Source organism: Asterias amurensis, chromosome 9 (genome assembly GCF_032118995.1).
Source record: "Asterias amurensis chromosome 9, ASM3211899v1".
NCBI classification, from domain to species: Eukaryota; Metazoa; Echinodermata; class Asteroidea; order Forcipulatida; family Asteriidae; genus Asterias; species Asterias amurensis.
The window spans coordinates 9321569-9344304 of NC_092656.1; the positions used below are offsets into that span (position 1 = coordinate 9321569).

Genomic DNA, 22736 nt, shown 5'->3' on the forward strand with positions numbered 1-22736 from the left:
GTGCAATTGAAATGAAGTAAACATCGCAAATAACGCCGAAACTGGGGCTCGACTTCTAAGTTGCCTAAGCACAATAAATAGCTAAGCACAACATTATTCTAACCAGAATAAGGTTACCAGGTGAGTTAAACTACCATGTCGAAACGTACAAGTTGTGACTGATATCCTGCTCATTTCTGCTTAGCGGAGTAATGAAGTAACATTTTCTGCTTAAACAGCTCAATGAAATTTGGCACTGGTTTCCGATCTTGCCTTCTCATCACACTACCGCTTAATATTTTTGGCGATATCTAAAATTCGCAACCACCTTGAAATTAAATTTTCAAATGGCAGTTTTTTTGCATAAAGTATCTGCATTATGAATGTAAGTAAAACAATCTATCGGTTAAAAAAAGAAGGCAAATGATCCGTAAATGTTCCCTTCAAAGTTTCTTCCGCCAGTGATAATGAAGAAGCCGGCTGGTTTTATATGTCCTCTGTGAGTTTTTTTTACTTGCTTATTTATTTATGGTCTATGCCTTTTGTGAGTTTATTTATTACCTTTCGTTTAACCATAATTGTCTACCCCAAAACAGTCCCAACAATCTTGCATTGGTGGCACATGGCCATGTATTTTAAAGACATTGGACACTGTAAGTGTCAAAGACCAGTCTTCGCACTTGATGTATCTATTATGCATAAAATAACAAACCTGTGAAAATCTGAGCTTAATTGGTAATCGAAGTTGCGAGAAAATGATGAACGAAAAAACACCCATGTCACACAAAGTTGTGTGCTTTTAGATGCTTGATTTCGGAACCTCAAATTCTAAATCTGAGGTCTCGAAATCAAATTCGTGGAAAATTACTTATGTCTTGAAAACTACGTTACTTCAGAGGGAGCCGTTTCTCGCAATGTTTTTACTATCAACAGCTCTCCATTACTCGTTACCAAGTAAGGTTTTGTGCTTATTTTTAGTAATTACCAATAGTGTCCACTGCCTGTAATATACATAATTATCAACATAACATTGTCGTCATGAATATTGTGCACAACCAATGCTATTACGTAATCGATGCGCCGTTAAACCAAGGGTGATGGAATTAAAATATTCTGTCTCGGTCAATGGTACATATAGGCTGGAAGGTGTTCAAGGATAGGACATTGGTTACTGGGTATTGGAATAGGCCCATCTGTTGGATACCACAACTCAATTAAATCACCTTCACTCCAATTCTTACTGCATTGTAGGCCTATTTCAAACCTTCACTCCAATTCTTACTGCATTGTAGGCATATTTTAAACAGACCAAGGCTGAGTAAAAAGATAGTGAACCAATTTCCAAGATGATATAAATAAACTTAAACTGATATAAACATACCTCAGCTGATCTAACGATCAACCCAAAATAAATGATCGAATAAGGATAAAACAAACCAGCATAGCAAACACTGTCATTTGTATCAAAGATGAGACGAGACGCAAACGGGTCACTAAACGCAAATAACTAGACAGTTAAGTCAATAAATGCTATCTTATCATGAACTATTTATTTTATGGAGGGACTGAAAATGGACCTCTAGACCCGCTATGTACAAGTGCTAAAAAGTTATGACGGTGGCGATAAATCAGAGTCAATTTTACAGAGATTCAACCTAATACAAAGAGAAAGGAATCGTCCTGAACCTGAAGCCCGGTCATGCGCACACAAAATGAATGTGGTAAAAAATAAGTGGGTAAAACAAGTTTTGGTTGAAAATACTACACGATTTATGTAAAAAATTGCTCAACTCAAATATTCAAATCCATGATAAAATGTCATGTTTACATAGAAAAGTGGTTACTTTCTTTAATGATTGTTTCAGTGAAGACCTGTGTGATTGTTGTTTCTGTGTGTGGCTGTTTCCGCAGCGAATGTTTCATAAGAGTTGCCTGATCGCATTAAACAATACAAAATGAACCGCAAGTTACGTCAGACTTAGTCTGGTGCCCGGTGACGTAGTTCCCCATAACGGAGGATGAACCGAACTTCCTCGATGTTTGAGGCGCGCTCCGGCTAAAAAAGCACTGCCACATTTCTAGCAAACAGAAAAGTAACCGAATCCTCTTAGAATACACAACCTGTCAATTCTCTCAAACGGAATGGACTCCCAAAACGCACAGGGAATCATACCTTTAGGTAGTGAAATTTTACGGCATATAAAACAAAACTAGACCCCTTTATCGGCAAGTTTCAGCGATGATTAATTGGTGCTATTTTATGAAGTAAACTAAGGTTTGGTTTTATATACTTCAGGTAAGAAACCTAAGGAGAATTCCCGGAGGTAACTGTTAGACTTTTTAACCAAACCCACGTTATGAGCTATGGTGTAGTAAAATGTATTTTGTTTACATTGCGATCCTTCCCAGGCGTGTACTTGGGTTAAAGGCACCGGACACTTTTCTGGTAACTGTCAAAAACCAGTCTTCCCACTTGGTGTATCCCAACAGATGCATCAAACATCAAACCTGTGAAAATTTTGACTCAGTTGGTCATCGAAGTTGCGTGAGAGAAAAGGAACGAAAAACACCCTTTATACAAAACTTACAGTATGCTTTTAGATGTATATGAAGGCACCAGTTGAATTCTTTCATTAATTGAGTGAGAAATCACCCCTTTCTCAAAAAGCTATGTTGCTTCAGAGGGAGCCGTTTCTCACAATGTTTTATACTATCAACAGCTCTCCATTGCTTGTTTCCAAGTAAGTTTTTGTGATGACAAATATTTTAAGTAATTACCAATAGTGTCCAGCGCCTTTAAGACGGTACTCTACAGAGGAACGCCGCATATAAAAAGGTGTGAACTAAACACCAGACTAACACGCGATTCTCAACAATTCGCTCAATGTATTAATACACACGACTGAGAGAAGGTCGAGGAAACGTTGACGATGACATAATAATGTAAAGTGGTTTTGATTTTATTATTGGCCAATATAAACATTTGTTTTAAACAATAATGAAAGGGTTGTTCTTATACTAAACTAAGATCAAACCACGAACCTTTCTCCATAACAACAGGCGTCGTTAAAATACGCGACATTTCCCCTTACTTTTATTGTTCGATAGTATAATTATGTCCACGATTTTATTTTTTACTCTAAAAGTTAATTTCGAGAAGAATCAATTCGAACATTTTTTTTCTTTGGTCATGTTTTTAGATTTAAATTTTTAAAGGTCATAATATAGTATGTACTGGATAATATATATATATATATATATATATATATATACATAATGAATAGGGTAGATGGCCTTATTAGCTTTCGATCCAAACCGGACCTTCTTCAGAACGGTAGTCTACCGAGGAACGCCGCATATAAAAAGGTGTGAACTAAACACCAGACTAACACGCGTATACATAATTATATAGCATTTAATGGTTGCTGTATTTCTAAAAACAGAGACAATTCTTCAATTCTTCATGCGTTGACACTTTCGCTACGGATTTTCGGCGATATCTCATTAGTAAGTGTCATTGTATCTCAAAGACCACGTTCTCAAAAACTGCGTTACTTCAGAGAGGGAGCCGTTTCTCACAAAAATATCAACAGCTCCCCATTACGCGTTAACAAGTAAGTTCTTACACTAACAACTATTCTGGGTAATTACCAAACGTGTCCAATGCCTTTCAGCATAAAAACCTGCAGATAATAAAAACCAAAGCACCGAGACGACAACGAAACAAAAACTGTCTAGAAAGCCTGAACTAGTTTCGGGGAGAACATTTTGAAGATCCACAGTCTACCTTTTCAGTACGGTTGATGCATGATGATTCCCTCTCCAGCCACACAACCAATCCCGGTAAATCATCACAAAGCGATAACATACGTCTCCATTGCGCTGGGAGGAGAGTTCAAGTCATTATATCACCTTGATATACTGTCTGCCTCAGAGTACAAATACCAAACGTCACAACCTTAAAAAGGTCAGATTTATTAGTTGGGTTTCGACGACAACAGAACCACAGCATATCCGTTAAAGGAACTCTAAATTATTGGTAATTAAACAATAATTGAAGCATAAAAACCCACTTTGGTATAGAGTAATGGAGAGCTGTTGATATCGTACAACATTATGGCAATTGAATTTAGACGTTGTACACCACTTACCAACCAAAATCACACATGCATAGCTATGGCATTATTTAATGCGACACAGAATTAATATTCTGACGTGTCAACCCTAATCAAAGTCTTTCTCGAAGGCTAAAACATTGTGCGTAGTGAAACTAGTAGTGACCTTTGAGAAACAAACAACAGATTTTAGGGCCGAAGCCTTTTATTAGACATTTGAAAGCACAGGGTGTTATTTCCTTTCATCATTCTCTTGCAACTTCGAGTGACCGATCGAGTCAAAATTTTCACAGATTTGTTATGTCATGCATGTTAAATTGGGATACACCAAATGAGAATACAGGTCTTCGACAATAACCCAAAGGTGTCCAGTGCCTTTAAGGAATGTCTCGCCACGATGAACTTGTAGAGTGAGCAGACTGAAGACTGAGCAAGACGTGGATCGTATCAGTTGCACGAATTTAATTTAAGACATAAGTAACATCAATATCCGCCGAAACATGAACAGAAAGAAACATATCTCACTTGAGTCGCGTCAGCTGGAGCAACATAGAGTGGATGAATTCAGCTCTTGTCACCGTATGGAGCAAGGATTATGTTAGTGAGGGTTGTTTAAGAGAGGTTGAAGTCTGTTCCAGGATTATGACTATGATATAGATGTTGTATCTTGTAAAAGAGAGGAGACTATTGGTAATTGCAAAGGCCAGTCGTCTCACTTGGTGTATCTCAACATATGCACAACGAAACAAACCTGTGAAAATTTGAGTTAAATCGGTCATCGAAGTTGTGAGATAATAATGAAAGAAAAAAACACTCTTGTCACACCAAGTTGTGTGCTTTCAGATGCTTGATTTCGGGACCTCAAAATCTTATTTTGAGGTCTCGAAGTCAAATTCGTGGAAAATTACTTGTTTCTTGAAAACTACGTCACCTCAGAGGGAGCCGTTTTCACAATGTTTTATAATAACCAACCTCTCTATCCAACTAGCAAAAATCAATATAGAAAGGTTTGCGGCAACACCATGTAATGACTATCTCTAATGAGTTGGGGTGGTTCTGAAAAGAACCGGTGATTTCAACTCGACGTTTCGATCAGTATGCTCTAGTTGTCTTCTGGAGAAAGCAAAAATCAACAATTTGTTGACCGGATTCGAACTGTATTCAGGCAAAACCTCAACTCCCAACGCTTCAAAAAGAACAACCATACAGTGCCCGACAACAAAAGGTGCAATAACTTACAACACCGCGTAACAATAACGCCCCAAAACATACAGAGATTTTTGATTCGCCACCTTTGACCTCGAGTCAAAGCGGTTGCGCAGTAGGGTGTACGGCGAACATGAACTTGAAGAAACAATGGCGACCGTGCATGCTGGCACCACGCAGTCTAGAGCTATAGCTGAGTGTAAAACGAAACCGTTCAGGCGAGACATGGAGTGTATAGGGGAAGCCCTTGCTGTGGTTGTATTGTAGATTCAATTCAACACGGACTTGTTACTGATAGGTTGTTCTACTCCTTGAAAAGCAAGAACGTAAAACTGAGTGTGGTTTACATATAACCTTGTGTTAATTGAGGAGAACAAATTGTGCTTGATAAATCAAATGATTGCAAATAATGCTTATTAGTAGTATTTCCTAAAGCTGACTTGAAGATAATGTGTGCATAATTATAGTAGACCAGAGGCTAGTAAATGCATTGGTGTGGTAAGCCACTTGGTCAATGTCAAATTACGGTTGGTCCATGAGGAAAAACTTGTCGGAAATCTGTGATGATACGTTTACATTACTTCCTTTAGTAAATATTTAATGTGTTAAACATTAAATTTAATGTGTTAAACAATATTTAATGTGTTAAACAAATTTTTTATAGACGAAGATAACATCATTATTAAGACGAAATCCGCCCAGAGAAAAAGATTTGTCCTCATAGCTTCGCAAACAATTCATTCACCACGAATCAGCACCGAACTAGTGGGCGGGGCTTAATTGGGTGATGTAGGGGGCACTGTCCGTGGTGATTGTCTTATTAATTGATTGGATTTTAATGATGTATTGATTGTTGACAGGGAAACCGATGTCCACATTGTTTTATTACATCTTTGTTTACGTTTGTATTTTCTTTGGACGGCCCATCCACTTCTAAATGTCCAGGGATTTAAGATAAATGAATATGTTAATAAATTAAGATTAAGTTCGTTTGCTTTCTAAGTTAACAGAGGGTAACGTCATAACCCTCACTTTGTGGCTAAAAAAATGCATAAGCATGCATGGCTAAATGCGAGTACAGCACTTTGATTTAAAGACACTGGACACTATTGGGAGTATTGGTACATGTCAAAGACCAGTCTTCTCACTTGGTGTATCTCAACATATGCATAAAGTAACAAACCTGTAAAGATTTTGAGCTCAACGGTCGTCGAAGTTGCGAGATATTAATGAAAGAAACAAACACCCTTGTCGCACCATGGTCACACGAAGTTGTGTGCTTTCTGATGCTTGATTTCGAGGCCTGAAATTATAAATATGAGGTCTCGAAATCAAACTCGTGGAAAATTACTTCTTTCTCGAAAACTACGTCTCACTTCAGAGGTAGCTGTTTCTTAAAATCTTTTATACTATCAACTTCTCCTCATTTCTCGTCACCAAGTAAGGTTATATTTATGTTCTGAGTGATTACCAATAGTGTCCACTGCCTTTAACACACAGTAATAGCTTATGAGACTGTTTCAATTTAAGTATTGGTACAGCATACTCAACAGCTGTCCATTTTCACGTAGATGCCTCCCTCATACCAAGTAATAATAACAGCACACACACAAAACAAAATAATTTTGTTGTGTTTTGTGCCCAATATCTAAAGCATTCCCCGAAGCAAGAGGTTTTTTGGTTTTTAGTTCATTCTCTCTCTCTCGAACATGATAATAAATGCCACGCTCTGCAAGCGGTGACTTCTCAATTACGGGTATTAACAATCAAGTCATTTCCGCTACCGTTTGGGACGAGATGGCGTACCGGGGACAAAGTGCGATCCGGCACCCTCGGCACTGCCCGTCCGCGCCTCGCTTGATCCCTTCGCGTCGCGCCGCATTTCCTGCGGCGGGGGGACCTTCCGAGCTCGAAGAAACTGTTGCAGAGATCAGGAGCTGCGCGCACCAAAAAACAACCCAAGCCGATCGTTCATCATTAACGTCTCAGGATCGTGAACGTGTTTGGTTACCGAATCGCAATCTTGTCAATGATGAAACAACACAAAAAAAAACCCGCTGGTTTTCGGGAGTAGGAAACTTAAGATTTGTTTTGAGTCGGCGAGACAGTGCTGTCTCAGTGTACAAAAAAAAACCGACTGTCTACTGTATGCCCGGTACTTAAGTACGTTAGTAGAGTGAACGCTGCGAGATAAATAAATTACTCGTATTACGGTAATTGTTACACCGCATTAGCACTTTATATATCCCGACTATTGAAGGTGTATATACATTTGTACTTGGGCTCTCTGCAGCTATTGTATCCGCTATCTGCTTGTTGTAAACCGGGCTTCTTCGTCTTAATTGCATCTGTCTCTTTGTCTGTCTTTGCTTTGCCATGCTGCTCTAAAACTAGCGCTATGGCCAACGCACTATCGGGTAACACGGTTTTCTTGAAGTAAACGGTATAGGCTTATTATATACGCAGGTCTGGCTACATTCAGCAATATAATGTTCAGTTGCGAAATGTTACTTGTTGCCAACCCGTTAAACAGTTACACCACCACCACCACAACGACAACAACACTTTTTTTTTCTTTTTCTGAGTAACAACTGTGCTCTAAACCTATCCAGTTCTCTAGGCTATAGAGGTATACTAAAACAAAACTGGAACATAAATTTAAAGACAGCACAGTTTGTTCCTCAGACCCGGGCAAGTTTCATAAAGCGTGGATAAAGTGATCTATTTCTAGCACATTTTTTTCTTCTTCTTTCAAACTGTTTCTCAAAAGCAAGCCAAGAAGCACTCTAACCTCTCGGTTGTTTTACCAAGCAGACGCAGGTGACAAAATTACTCGGAGCGTTTAAAGACACTGAACACTATTAGTAATTGTCAAAGACCAGTCTCTCACTTGCTGTATCTCAACATATGCATAAAGTAACAAACCTGTGAAAATTTCAGCTCAATCGGTCATCGAAGTTGCCCCATTACTCGTTACCAAGTAAGTTTTTATGCTAATTTATTTGTTGTTGTAATTAACAATAATGTCCACTGCCTTTAATAATAATCATTGTCTATTGGACCTGAAACATCCCTAAAACATGATATTTTTTTTTGCCGAGTGCATAATTTACTAATAACTCGTACCAGCAATCCCATGCTACCGCTACCTACCAATTTACACCGGTGTTCAGTAGTTTATATGTCTTGCCCAGCGACACTGTTGCCGTGACAGCGATTCGAACCCACCGACACAAGTAGGAGGAACCCCAAAAGAGAGCGACAACCTAAGACATGTATAGACAAGGTGAAGGGATGGACGGACTGAACTTGGAGCAACATTGTGCACTGAAGACCGAGAGTTATGGAATAAGTGTGTTGTTGGCGCAATCTCTTCTAGGTAGGATAGTATTATACTTACTGGATTTAACCACATAAAAGGGTCTATGTACTTGTCGTAGGACATACAACACAAAGTCCACAGATTTACATTAAACTTACACAGTTGGAAGATAATGATGGTAGAAAGCTTCCCTGTAAATCTTACTTGCTGAGGTGCTGTAGTTTTTGAGGAATGAGTAAAACAATGTTATGGAAATAATTTTCAATGTCATGAAAATTATTTTCGTCTCAATTGTCGCGATCATGAGACAAACATTATTTTAGCATGTTTAAACGCATTTTCATGACATTGTTTTACTCATTTCTAAAAAAAAAGATACATATTTTAAGGTACACCTCTACTATCATTATCTTTAAACGGTGTAAGTTCGATGCAAATCTGTTGACATTGTGTTTTGTGTTACAAAAAGTCCTTTAAACCGTGCGGCCGTGGTATACGCTACAAACCACACCGTTTTGCTTCAAACAATCAGTAATGTTTTCGTCTAGCCTCTCTACAGAAGTCCTACAATGAGACAAGTGAAATGAACTAAAGATCACATTGCCCTAATTATTCCCAAATCTGATGTCACAGTCGCAACCACCACCAATCAGTCATCGTCAATTTATTAATTAATCAATCATGAATGAATTACATACTTTATCTCAATAACAAATTAATATTTCAGGAAAATATGGCTCTACAACCATGCCAATATAAATTGCCCAATCATGCGTGACGTGCCACCATCCGATTATTAAATTATAAGTGCGCGTTGGTTAAGACGCTCTGTGAGTTTTGGGTGCTACGCATCAGTTTGCCCTAAAATACTACAGTTTTAATAAGACGTCTGTAAATCAACCAGCTCTCCGAATGAAATCACACATGTCCCTAATGTCGATTGGGGTTTATAGCTTTAGCATTCTAGATTCTAAATCTTGGGGTTTACTTTGTGACAAGAGGGTGTCTCAGCCATGCCCCCCCTCCCCCTTAGCAAGGTACATGGAAGACCAACAATGACATGCATCGTTGACTACTCAAGTAGCGTACGGGTTCGCTAATATTGCTTTTCAATGAGCAATCGAGAAACCCCTTCCAAACCGCTGGACCATGACATGACAGGGTGCCATCTGCCTTTACAGCTTCATCAATTTTTTTTTTCTTTCTGTACTCTCTGATTTTTTTTTTTGTCCTGAGGAAACCGGTTTGTTTGACATTACGTCTCGCTGCGCAGAGCACAACTAATAAGTTTTGCTTGGGAGCCTTTTTTCAAACATACCCCATTACACCAACCAAGAATACAATAATATCAAGTAAACTCGATCGTGGGCACGTAACGGTTCGTTACCGCAGTTATTGCCTACCGCCCCAATATATATACACACGTCTATATAGAGATGTCATATGCACATGCTACGCTTCATGCTTCCGCGATTACCAAGAAAAAAATAAATGACATTTGAGTCAATAAATTAAATTAAAAATCGTGCGGGAAAATTGACTTTGGACGGCGGAAAAGTTGTCAGTAAATAAATAATGCTAAAAACAAATGTGTGACGTCTAGGAGTAATGCTCGCATATTATTTCACTCACAAAATAAAATCATTTTTATTTGTTATACAGTGAAAAAAATGTTGAGGCTGTCATAAAATAATCACTTTAATTCGCTTGCTGTTTTGGGTTTTACGCCTTGAATAAAAAACAATTGTGTATTTTACGAGATACGGTACATAGGTCCATGTTGTACACAACCCCAGCACGACTCACAGCACGATGTGAATAAAACGGGGATAGAGCAAAAACGACACTTTCAGCTTGGCGTGTGTTTTTTTAAGTTGATATTATCTAAATCCCGCTGAGTTGCTTTCAAAGGATAAAGTTGTGTGCCTATAAAATGTATTAGAATGCCACGACAGATTCAATTTTACTCGGTTTTATAAGGTTTAATAAATTACTGAAGTATTTTATTGTGACGAAATTACTCGATTCCCGAATGCTAGATATTTTTAATCACCATTTCTGCCGTCATTGGCTGCACGTATACACAGTGTGACATCATATGCATTCAGAACTAATAGTTCGATAATTTATTCAAACTGTCAAAGCATTACTCACTTAACGGGAGTGAAACCTTTAACAATTAATGGCGAAAGCATTAATTAAGAACTGCAGCTGTTGATAATTTTGAGTAAGAAATTCCATTCAAACGAGTGGTTTTATAGAGAGAGGGAAAACACATTTTACAAGAAAGCCCTTTCAAAAAGCGCAAAGCTGCGTTTCGGAAGACTTGCAGTTGGTAATTACTCAAAAGAAGTATTAGCATAAAACCTTACTTGGTACATGAGTAATGGAGAGAGGTTGATAGTATAAAATATTGTGAGACATGGCTCCCTCTGAAGTGGCGTAGTTTTCGAGAAAGAAGTAACTTTACACGAATTTGATTTACCTCAGAATTAGATTTTGAGGTCTCGAAATCAAGCATCTGAAAGCACACATCTTCGTGTGACAATGGTGTTTTTTCTTCCATTATTATCTCGCAACATCGACGAACAATTGAGCTAAAATGTTCACAGGTTTGTCATTTTATGCATATATTGAGACACACCAAGTGAGAAGACTGGTCTTTGACAATTACCAAAAGTGTCCAGTGTCTTTAAACACAGCACAAAAAAGGTGATTAAAATAATAAATGTTTTACACTATCCATATGAAGAAATCATACCACTAGCAGCGAAAGTTTCACCTGCACTACCAAATGGCATCCAATCACTCTAAAGAGATGTTATAAATCGTATTGAAACATTCCGTTCATGTATTTCCGGCACTCCGGGCGGTTTCGCAACATAACACATCACTGTGAATGCCGAATCTCGAGTACAGCATTTGTTTGAAACTGACATGCAACCCCTTTACAGATTTGCCAAGTATAAAAGGTGGGGTCATGTTTGGAAGAATTTGCATTCATTCCGACCACCATTAAAGTCAAAATCTTTAATAAAATCTAACCCCTGGTCTAAACTTTGAACAAAACAGGCATTTATAGAGCGCTCTAACACAGGATACCACAGCGCTTACAAGAGAACAAGAAGTGAATAAATGAAGGCACGAAAGGGAAGTCAGTTAGTCCATAGCAATCAACTATTGAACAGGAAAGTTTTAAGATGTTTCTTGAAAACTTCAAGTGACTCAGCTGAGCGAGTTTGATGATGGAGACGGTTCCCAAATGCGTGGGGCATGTGTGTGTGTGTGTAAAAAGCACGATCCCTAGTAGCAGGATGTACTTTTGGAACTGCCAAGGGTTTGAAAGGACAACATGAAACCGGGAACAATGAATTATGAATGTTTTGAAACTATAAGGAACTAACATTGTCACAAGGCAAACATGAGAAAGTTAAGCCCACTGGAAGACAGTAAAATATCAAACTACACCAAGGAAGCTTTACTGCAACAATGTTTTTGAATTAGTAAGCGTACGGGGTTGGTGGTGGGTAGGGGCGTATCAACTTGTTTCAGTAGCACGACTCACGAAGTTCCGTAATCATGAACTGAAATATACTGTATACACCTTCCTCATATACTTTTCAAAAGCCGGACTAGGGCAATAGAAAGTTGTGTTATCACCTGGAAAAACATTGATCACCTTTAAAAAAAATAAAAAAATAAATAAATAAATAAAAATGGGCCTAAATTTCTGCTCACAAGATAAGTCTTCAGCGCGTGAAACACGTACTTAAATGGGAGTCACAAACTTACACATACGCGTTAAAGGCATGCTGGACACGTTTGATTTGGTGTTTTCCAACACATTCATTAGTGGCCTAGAAATGCAATAAATAACAAGTTTGTGAAAACTTGAGCTCAATATTGGTCATCGAAGTTGCAAGAATATATCGAAATAAAAAACACGCTTGTTGCACAAGTGTGCTTTCTAACGCTCAGAAAGGCTTCAGTCCTGAAGTCTTTTTAAGGTTTAAACATCATGGTGAAAATTTACCTCTTTCTTTCAAGAACTATGTCACTTCAGAGGGAGCCGTTTCTCACTATGTTTCATACTATCAACAGCTCTCCATTGCTTGTTAACAAGTAAGTTTTTTTTATGTTATATATTTTAAATATTTACCAAACGTCTCCAGTGTCTTTAAGCAATGCCGTCAAGTGCAGTGTTCGTAAGGCACTTTAGAGTGTAAAAAAAGGAGTCGGCCAGTTTGATAAAAAGAAGAAGACAAAAAGACAATTTTAACAATTTCAATTTACAAGTTCCCAGCACAACGCAAACCAATCTAGACACGACTCATACAAATAATTAAGTAAGATTGTGTAAACTAATCGGTATCAGTTTTATCGTGATCTTTAATAATTTTAACTTTAGTGACATACTACAATCTGTTTGCGAACAAGGACAAATTTATGATAAAATCCAAAGGGTATACATAATGGCGAACTGAACATTTAATTCAGCATGATCAATAAAATGCTTTGTTCTTATTTACCCCGCTAATTACTGTTTAAGAACTTTACACTGTTCGGCATGAAACAAGAAGATAACTATAAAAAAAAAAATAAGACGAAGTTTAGAGCTGATTGAATGATTAGATTTACCCTCGACACCATTCTTCCCAAACCTATAAGCTTTCTTGAAGACAGTGAACCTTTGGTAATTGTCAAAGACCAGTATTCTCACTTGGTGTATCCCAACATATGCATATAATAACAAATCTGTGCAAATTTTGACTCAATAGTTCATCGAATTTGCAAGAGAATAATGCACGAAAAAACACCCTTGTTAAATTCGTGTGCTTTCAAATTCCGGAAAAAAAAACTCCAGACCTGGAGTATTATATCAGATTCAAAATTGTGTGAGAAATCTTTGTCAAAAATCCCATCGCTTCAATGGGAGCAGTTTCTCACAATAAGTTATACTACCAACAGCTCTCCCGTTGCTCATTACCAAGTAATTTACGCTAATAACTCGTTTGAATAATAACAAATAGTTTCCAGTGCCATTAAGAAAGAAACCCTTGATTCAACAGGCATAATCATGCCAATCTACTGTTTCCTTACAAACGTGTTCTTCGGTTAAAGAAACTGGACACTATTGGTAAATGTCAAAGACCAGTCTTCTCGCTTGTTGTATCTCAACGTATCCATAAAATAACAAACATGTGAAAATTTGAGCTCAATCGGTCGTCGTAGTTGCGAGACAATAATGAAAGAAAAACACCATGGTCACACGGAGTTGTGTGCTTTTCAATGCTTGATTTCGAGACCTCAAATTCTAAATCTGAGGCCTCGAAATCAAATTCGTGGAAACCTACCTCTTTCTCGAAAACTACGTCACTTCAGAGGGAGCCGTTTCCTCACAAAGTTTTATACTACCAACATTTATACCCATTACTCGTTACCAAGTCGGGTTTTATGCTGATAGTTTTTTTGAGTAATTACCAATAGTGTCCACTGCCTTTTAATTTTAACGCCGGTAAAAAATTGTTTGAAAAGTGTGCTTATGGGATGGGTTCTTCGTTTATATTGGGAAGATTTTGTGTCTGCCTAATGGACTTTTCACACAATACACTTTTTACAGACAACTTGGAGGCAACCAACTACAGTGCATGCTACAGGACTACTTCATCAGTAGAAAATGAGTAATATTTTAATAACTGACTTACGATTTCCAAGTGTAGTATGCGAGTATTCAATTGTGAATGGATTCTCTTCATGAATTGTCTAGATCTTAATGCATGTAAATTGCCTTATGTGACATGACCCTACAAGATTCAAGTTTTTATTATAAATAATTTATAATTGTCTTGGGGAAAATGTGAACATCTGCATATATCTATTATTACACACAGTGACCAAAGATCCATCTATTTTCCGAAAGTATATTTTTCAAGTCACATTGAGTTCATCTTCAGGTTTGTTTCTTTCGGAAAGGGGAAACATGATTCACCATGTGGAACATCTACATCTCTTTTGAATGTAAACGACAATTAGACATTGGTATACATTTTCGACTGACCATTTTATTTAGTTTTTACGACAAAACAAAACATGAATTCGACTCACAAAATGAACATCGAATCATAATAACGGTACATAACACTTTCAGAAATTAAACAGTTTTTCATTTTCGATATTTGATTTGTTTGTGTAATTGCATTCCCAAACATTGTAAATGTCCCGAAAAGGTCATGACAATAGTGGTCTCACTCCTTAATCGGTGCCTTAACACCTTTCACGACCTACACCATCGTGTAACCCAACCGAGAATACAACATTCTTGCCGTTCAGGTTTTGAAAAAATGTCTTAAAATGGTAATCCATAAAAAAATATTATCCTTACTGACTTGGTAAATATTCAACGTGAACCCCCCTTTCCCCACGAAACATGTACAGTACTTGACGAAAACGTGATACAGTTGAAACCAACGTTTAGTAAGAGCAACGATTAATAGGTTCAACAATTCTCACAATTGTATCCTACAATATCAAATTGAAATGGCATTTTTTGGTTTGATGAGCTTTATTCTAATTATAACTAGGAGCAAGTTATAAACCAATTCTAAAAATGCCCGAAAAGATTATAAAAAGTTAGTTTAATAGTTATTTTAATCACTTTTATTTTCTACCAATTCGTTGCATGTTTCTGGAGGTTACTTTGAAATCATTCACCCGATATTCAAGAAAGACGTTCCCTCACATATACGAGTTAGATTTAAAGGCACCAGACACCTTTTGGTAATTGTCAAAGACCAATATTCACACTTGTTTTCCCCCAACATATTCATAGAGTAAAAACAAAAACCCATGTCGCCAAAACATTGACAAAGACTTCATGCCTGAAGTCTTTCAACATTTGAGTGGACATTTCCTCTAATTACTTTACTACAGAGGGAGCCGGTTCTAACAATGGTTTATACTATCAATATATCTCCATTACTCGTTACCAATAATTTGTTTTTATAGTAATTTCCAATAGTACCAAGTGCCTTTAATAAAGGGTTTGCATGATTGGTAGAACTGACGACATAGTCGCAGACAGTACTCATTCTTTGGTAATTGTCAAAGACCAGTCTCCTCACTAGGTGAATCTCAACATAACGCATAAAATAACAGACCTGTGACAATTTGAGCTCAGTATTTTTCGTCGAAGTTGCGAGATAATAATGAAAGAAAAACACCCTTGTCACACGAAGTTTGCGTGCTTTCAGATGATCGCTTTCGATACCTCAAAACCTAATTCTGAGGTCTCATATCAAATTCGTGGAAAATTACTTATTTCTTGAAAACTACGTTACTTCAGAGGGAGCCGTTTCTCACAGTGTTTTATACTATCAACAGCTCCCCATAACTCGTTATCAACTAAGGTTTATGCGAAGAATTATTTGAGTAATTACCAACAGTGTCCACTGCCTTTAAATGAAATAACAAACCTGTAAAATATTTGGCTAAATCAATGTGTGAGTTGAGAGATAAATAGTGAAAAAACATGCAGAATTTCCAGCATGCAAACACGTTGCCCTTAAATTTGGTTGTGACAACCGAAATCAGCTGTTGCGTTTGTTTCGGTGTTCAAAATACATTTGTTTCTCGAATATGGCTTCATTTTAAAGGGAAACATTTCAAGCAAAAATTGGTTATAGTATGAACATCATCATCAATAAGCTTTCAGAAAAAACATTGATGGTTTTGTTCTAATCCTTAACAATCATGTACAGCCTTAAAGGCAGTGGGCACTATCGGTAATTACTCAAAATAATGACTAGAATAAAACCTTAACTGGTAACGAGTAATGGGGAGAGGTTGATAGTATAAAACATTGTGAGAAACGGCTTCCTCTGAAGTGACGTAGTTTTCGGGAAGGAAGCAAATTTCCACGAATTTGATTTCGAGACTTCAGATTTATAATTCGATGTCTCGAAATCAAGCATCTGAAAGCACACAACTTCGTGTGATAATGGTGTTTTTCTTTCATAATTATCTCGCAACTTTGGTGACCGATTGAGCTCAAATTTACACAGGTTTACTATTTTATGCATATGTTGAGATACATCAAATGAGAAGACCGGTCTTTGACAATTACCAATACTGTCCCGTGTCTTTAAAAGAAAGTGTATCATTGCTCAACGATGAATAGTTTTTGATATACATTTGAATGAGATTCGGAAACGGAACCGAACGAGGACAACATAACAAATTAAGGAAACATAACGAGAAGAGAATAAATCTAAATTCTAAATGATCACTCAAATGGTTTCAGTATTAAGGCAACAACAACATTGATCATGTTACCCCAAAATACTGATTGTCACGTGACAACCAATTGAGGTGATATCGGTGGGAAAATCAATCAAAACTAAACTTTTTTGGCTCAAAATAAAATAATACAAACTTATCCGGTCGAAATAATAAAACTCCGTTAAGTCAAATGTAGTTTACAGTATATACAGCTATTTTTTGTTGAAATTAGAATTATTTACAATTTCTTCGTCAAATATACAAGAGAGAAAGTTAGATTGGTGGAAACAATGCTTCAAATCCTATACAATGCATGCCTTATAGCAGATCCCCGTTGCCATGGATACCGATCACCATAGTTTTTGGCGAAATCAGTTTGCATCACGCGCGCTTTCAGATAATATATATTTTTTTAAATTTGTTTTATGTAAATTGTTATAAGCTTTCCAATATGCCCTATTCGACAACCATTAGATTTCGAGCGCGTAATGTTTATTTTGAAACAATTGGAATAACAATTGTTCAAGTTTTACACTATCTTCTAACTTGAAACAAGTACAGTTTGTAATTGAAAGTTATCCTTTCTTCTGTTTGTTTTTCTTCTCTAGTTTCTGCTACAACAGTTCACCTTTGCCTTTCGTAGCGGCATATCAGAAAGCAAACGCTATCAAAGTTAACGACGCAGTACCTGATCGCAATTTAACAATTGAAATAATTCAACCATCTCAACCATAGCAAATTTTCTTGTTATTTCGAATGCTTCCCACTTTCTTCCAGTTGACTTTGTTGTCAATAATGTTTATCGGCAGTTTGTCATCAGCTTCATTTAGTTGTTACACAAATTGTGCAATTATGTTTCTAAAAACGTTTTCCAAGGCAAATTGATGTTTAAACGCTCTGAAAGAAAAACATCCACTTGAGCCGCCTTAAGTTTAGCTACACAGTAAACCGACAAAACACACGGTCACTTAAGATATACGTTTAGAAATATTAGTTTTTTTCTGTAAAACGTGACGGGGAAACTAGCAGAGCGAAGGCGATGTTTAAGGCACTGGACACGTTTGGTAATTGTCAACGAGAACAGTGTTCTCACTTGGTGTATCTCAACATAATACATACAATAACAAACCCGTGAAAATTTGGACTCAAAAAATGCGTTGCTTCAGAAGGTGCCGTTTCTCAGAATGTTTGATAATATCAACAGCTCAACATTGCTCGTTACCAAGTAAGCTACTATAATAATAACTATTTTGAATAAATACCGATAGTGTCCAGTGCCTTTAAGACTCTTGTTTTTAAATGACGAGTTGGGTGAACACACGTTTTCATCTTCTCTTCACTACAACGTAAAGGCAATTGCAAAAAAGACAAGCCTTAAAAAAAAAAAACAATAAAATTGAAATTTGTTTTAAAAGTAAAAGTTACACTTTTATGTACACACCTTTCAAAAGGTGCTCCGTATACACAGTTTGGTCCCTCCATTTTAAAACTCAGCACAATCACCTAACCAGGAATCCTGTTCAAGTCAAGTATTTTGAATAATATACACAGAGAGTCGAATGTCTTGAAATCAGACAATTAAAGGATGGTTATACTAGCGTAGGTCTATTGCACTTTGAAGAGAACGTACCGAGTGGCACAACGGGCATCGCCCCGAGCCCGTGAACGGCCGGTTTGATCGGTAGGGGAAACGCCGGTGTCTGTGGAAACGACGGTGGTAGAATTGTCCGACAGTGTGCCGTGTACTCGCTCAGGTAGGCCCGCTCTTCCGGGGAGAGGGGTGCCACACAGCGCCCCGCACTCGAAGTCCAAACCCTGCTGCTCGTAAAAGTCGGACTCGGAACAGTCGCGGTGTTAACACTGGTCGCTGACGACTGGACTGACGTGACTGCTTTGACGTTCTGTAGTGGTGGTGGTGGCCCGGATTTGGGTTTGAAGTCCGGTGATATAATGTTCTCGATGGTGAAAGCTTGTTTAAGTGTGGTGGGGCTGGTGGCCGACGAGACGAGGCCGTGTTTTGACGGGTATGTACCGGTGGGGGATGCCGAGCTGGCGGTACAACAAGTCATGCCCATGCTGGGCATGGGAACCGAGTACGGCGAGAGGGAACCGAGTGCAGCGAACGGTGGCAGTCCAATCTTCGCCTGCTCCTGGAATATCTTCGCCGAGTCAATCTGCTTAATCTGTAGATTGTGATCAATGGCGGTGATCCTGGGCGATTTGAATCTCTTCCGACGTCTCAAGAAGCTGCCGTTCTCGAACATGTCGGCGCTGAGCGGGTGAAGGGCCCAGTAGCTGCCCTTTCCCGGGCGGTCTGGACGGCGGGGTATCTTGATGAAACAGTCATTAAAGGAGAGATTATGCCGTAGAGAGTTCTGCCATCGCTGCGTGTTCTTCCGGTAGTACGGGAACCGGTCCATGATAAACTTGTAGATGTCGCTCAGTGGGAGCATCTTCTCGCCGGAGTTCTGGATCGCCATTGCCGTAAGCGAGATGTACGAGTAGGGTGGCTTGGCGTCGCTGTACGTGCTCCGAGCCGGTCGAGGCATGGTGATGGAGGAGTCAAGAACTCTTCAGAGCAAACAACAACCACAGAAAAGTCAAAATTGCAATCACCCGCAAATGCAACTCAGAGATCCAAATATAAACAACAATCGTGTTATTTACACTTGTGCTGTGATGAGTTTTGTTGATAATCTGCAAAGCTCAGCAACAAAAACTAAATGGCCGACCTGACTTGAAACTGAATAACTTGCAAAATGTGCGTTTTTTCTTCTCCTTGATGCTGAGCGTGTGAGTTAAAATGATCAAATAGGTTCATTTCTGGTGTGGTGAAAAAAAACTCCTGCTAGTAAAAGTTCAGTCCGTCGATTCCTGGCACTGACGAGGGATAGAACATGACAGTAGCCCCTGTCATCCACTTCTTGCCGATTTCAATTTGAGAGGACGGCTTGGGGTGATCCAGCACTTAACCAACCCGGTCGGCCAGGTATAAGCAGCAGGGGCCACGGACGAGAAAAAAAAATCCACGGCTTGACAACAAAAAATGAAGCAAAGGATACTGTACCAATCGCAATGGCCGAGACGACATCACGGGTGTAGGCCCACCGATGTAGGCGGGCGCGCTTGTGTTGATAAAGCAACTTGGCTCCCCGTTGTGTGTTCGGCTGCGCACAGACACACACTCACACAGGCTAAGGTGTCAATCAGAGGCCGGGGCAATTGTGGGCGGGGTTCGCGGCCGCAGCGACTCTCTTGGGCCGATGTGCAACAACGCAGCAGCGATCTTATTAGCTCTGCACACCTTGGGAACAATAAACGGTCAACAAGCCGGTGTGATTGTCAACACCACAACAACTAGTCAAGTAGCGGGGGCAGCTCCCTGCACACTGCAGCTAAACATGCCAACGCTAACGATCACTGACTTTTAGTTTCCATTCACAAACAACACTTCAAGAAGAAACTGGCCATAGACTTTGGCAATTGATTCGAGACGACGTACGGTGTTATTTAATTGTTCAATTTTGTACACACGCCACTCCCAATCAGTCAAATTAGTTTTTATCCAAAACAGGCCCCCGCACTCTGTCTCTCGTTTTTCCCAGTTTTATATCAATAAATCAATAAATACCGTTGAAACTTGAGCTTTTTATATAAAACAGTTTGTCAAAGTTTATGGAAAGGCTTCGATGAAATCCGGTTTTTTAATTAGGACCTTGACGAATCAGTTAAGATCTCGCAAAGACTGGATACTGTGTCCCCCAACCCTAGATTATATGACCCGAAATGATTATATTATATTTTGTTTATAAGTCATGTGTTTTTAAATTTATTTTGAGAAAAAAAGAATTTTGTTGCCAAGTGCTCAACAACCAAAAAGACCTACAGTGTAATGCACCCAAACAGTTAATGTTTTAGTATTTTGAACCTTCATTTTGTTATCGCCCGTTGCAAAGAAGTGTTGATCCATTACTGTTTTAAAGGGATATTGTGCAAAGTAAAAGTTTGAAATATTATCAATGTTAATTAACAGTGTCCAATGTTGATGTTGACCAATATTATGAAGAGTGTCAACCATTTACTTTGACCAACAATGTATAGTGTCCAATGGTGACGTTGACCAATACTGAACAATGTCCAATATTGACGTTGACCAATAATGTAAAGTGTCCAATGTTGACGTTGACCAATACTAAACAATGTCAAATTAGAGACGTTGACCAATAATGTATAGTGTCCAATGTTGATGTTGACCAATAATGAACAGTGTCCACTGTTGACGTTGACCAATAATGAACAATGTCCAATATTGACGTTGACCAATAATGTATAGTGTCCAATGTTGACGTTGACCAATACTGAACAATGTCCAGTATTGAAGTTGACCAGTAATTAAACAGTATCCAATAAATATTGATATTGACCTATGATGAACAGTGTCCAATATTGACGTTGGCCAATAGTGAACAGTGTCTAATATTGAGGTTGACCAATAATTTATATTGTCCTATGTTGACGTTGACCAATAATGAACAATGTCCAATAATGACATTGGCCAATAGTGAACAGCGTCAAACATTGACGTTGACCAATATCAAATAGTGTCCAATGTTGATGTTATTCAATACAATATAATTTCCTCCAAAATGACTGAAACGGGGTATCAACTGCCAACACTGGATCTGACCCCTCTCAATATAGTACGCATGCGTAATAACCACGTTGTTGCTTCTCAGTTGTCTACACATGAACACATTCTCTAGTTTTAATCACGAAAACAAAGCAGGCGATACGCATCAAGTGATATAAAATTAAAGTGTGCTTACTCAATTTGTTAATGAAAAGAAAAATGAAAGAAAAGAAAGCTACTTCACGTGAAAGGGGTAGGTGAAATGGTCTCTATGTTTGGAAATGGGTAAGACAAATTATAATACTTAACAGAACGGGTCAAGACACATTTTGTGCTTGGTATGAAGGTTCGGACCTAGTTATAAACGTTACTGGACACAAGGTTTTGACATAAAAGTGTCATGGAAATTGCTTTGGCATTGTTGGTACAATTGGTCAACCACATTGCATTCAGGACATAATTGGTCCAAGATAAAGTCACAGCAGACGTACACATTCACGAGTTGGACGTTATTGTCTTAAATACACTGGAAACTATTAGTAGTTGTCGAAGACAAGTCTTCTCACTTGCTGTATCTCAACATATGCTCAAATTAACAAACCTGTGAAAATTTTAGCTCAATTGGTCGTCGAAGTTGCGAGATAATAATGGAAGAAAAAAACACCCTTGTCACACGGAGCTTGTTCTTGATTTCGAGACCTCAAAATCTATTTCTGAGTCTCGAAATCATTTCGTGGAAAATAACTTCTTTCTCAAAAACTACGTCACTTCAGAAGGAGCCGTTTTATCACAAAGTTTTATACTATCAACTTCTCCTCATTACTCGTTACCAAGTAAGGTTTTATGCAAACAATTATTTTGAGTAATTACCAATAGTGTCCAGGGCCTTTAAATATGAATTATAGATGACGTCAAACCACCGTTTCAGTTGTCATTCTTCACGTGAGGTTAAACAACGAGAGGATACGCAATTTACGTATACGGTCACAAACATTACCGGAATTGCTACAATTCGCGACCGGACCCTTATGTTCGTAAATATGCACGTTTTTATTTACGTCAAATTACAGTTTCGGTTGTAACTCATTGCGTGAGGTTGTACAATGTGAAGATACACACGTTACGTATTATTACGGTTCAGTGCCTCTAACTAAGCCTGGTTTATGCGGTACGAGATTTGACGTCCCTTGGCTTTTTCGTAATGAAT

The 22736-nt window shown here is 38.2% G+C and overlaps 1 protein-coding gene across 1 annotated transcript; it reads right to left on the reverse strand.

The window, feature by feature from the left end:
• Positions 1-13056: 13056 nt before the first annotated feature.
• Positions 13057-19975, reverse strand: LOC139942191 (forkhead box protein B1-like). Its single transcript, XM_071938959.1, has one exon. It carries the CDS (start codon positions 19446-19448, stop codon positions 18489-18491), a length of 960 nt encoding a protein of 319 aa, XP_071795060.1. The 5' UTR covers positions 19449-19975; the 3' UTR covers positions 13057-18488.
• Positions 19976-22736: the final 2761 nt, after the last annotated feature.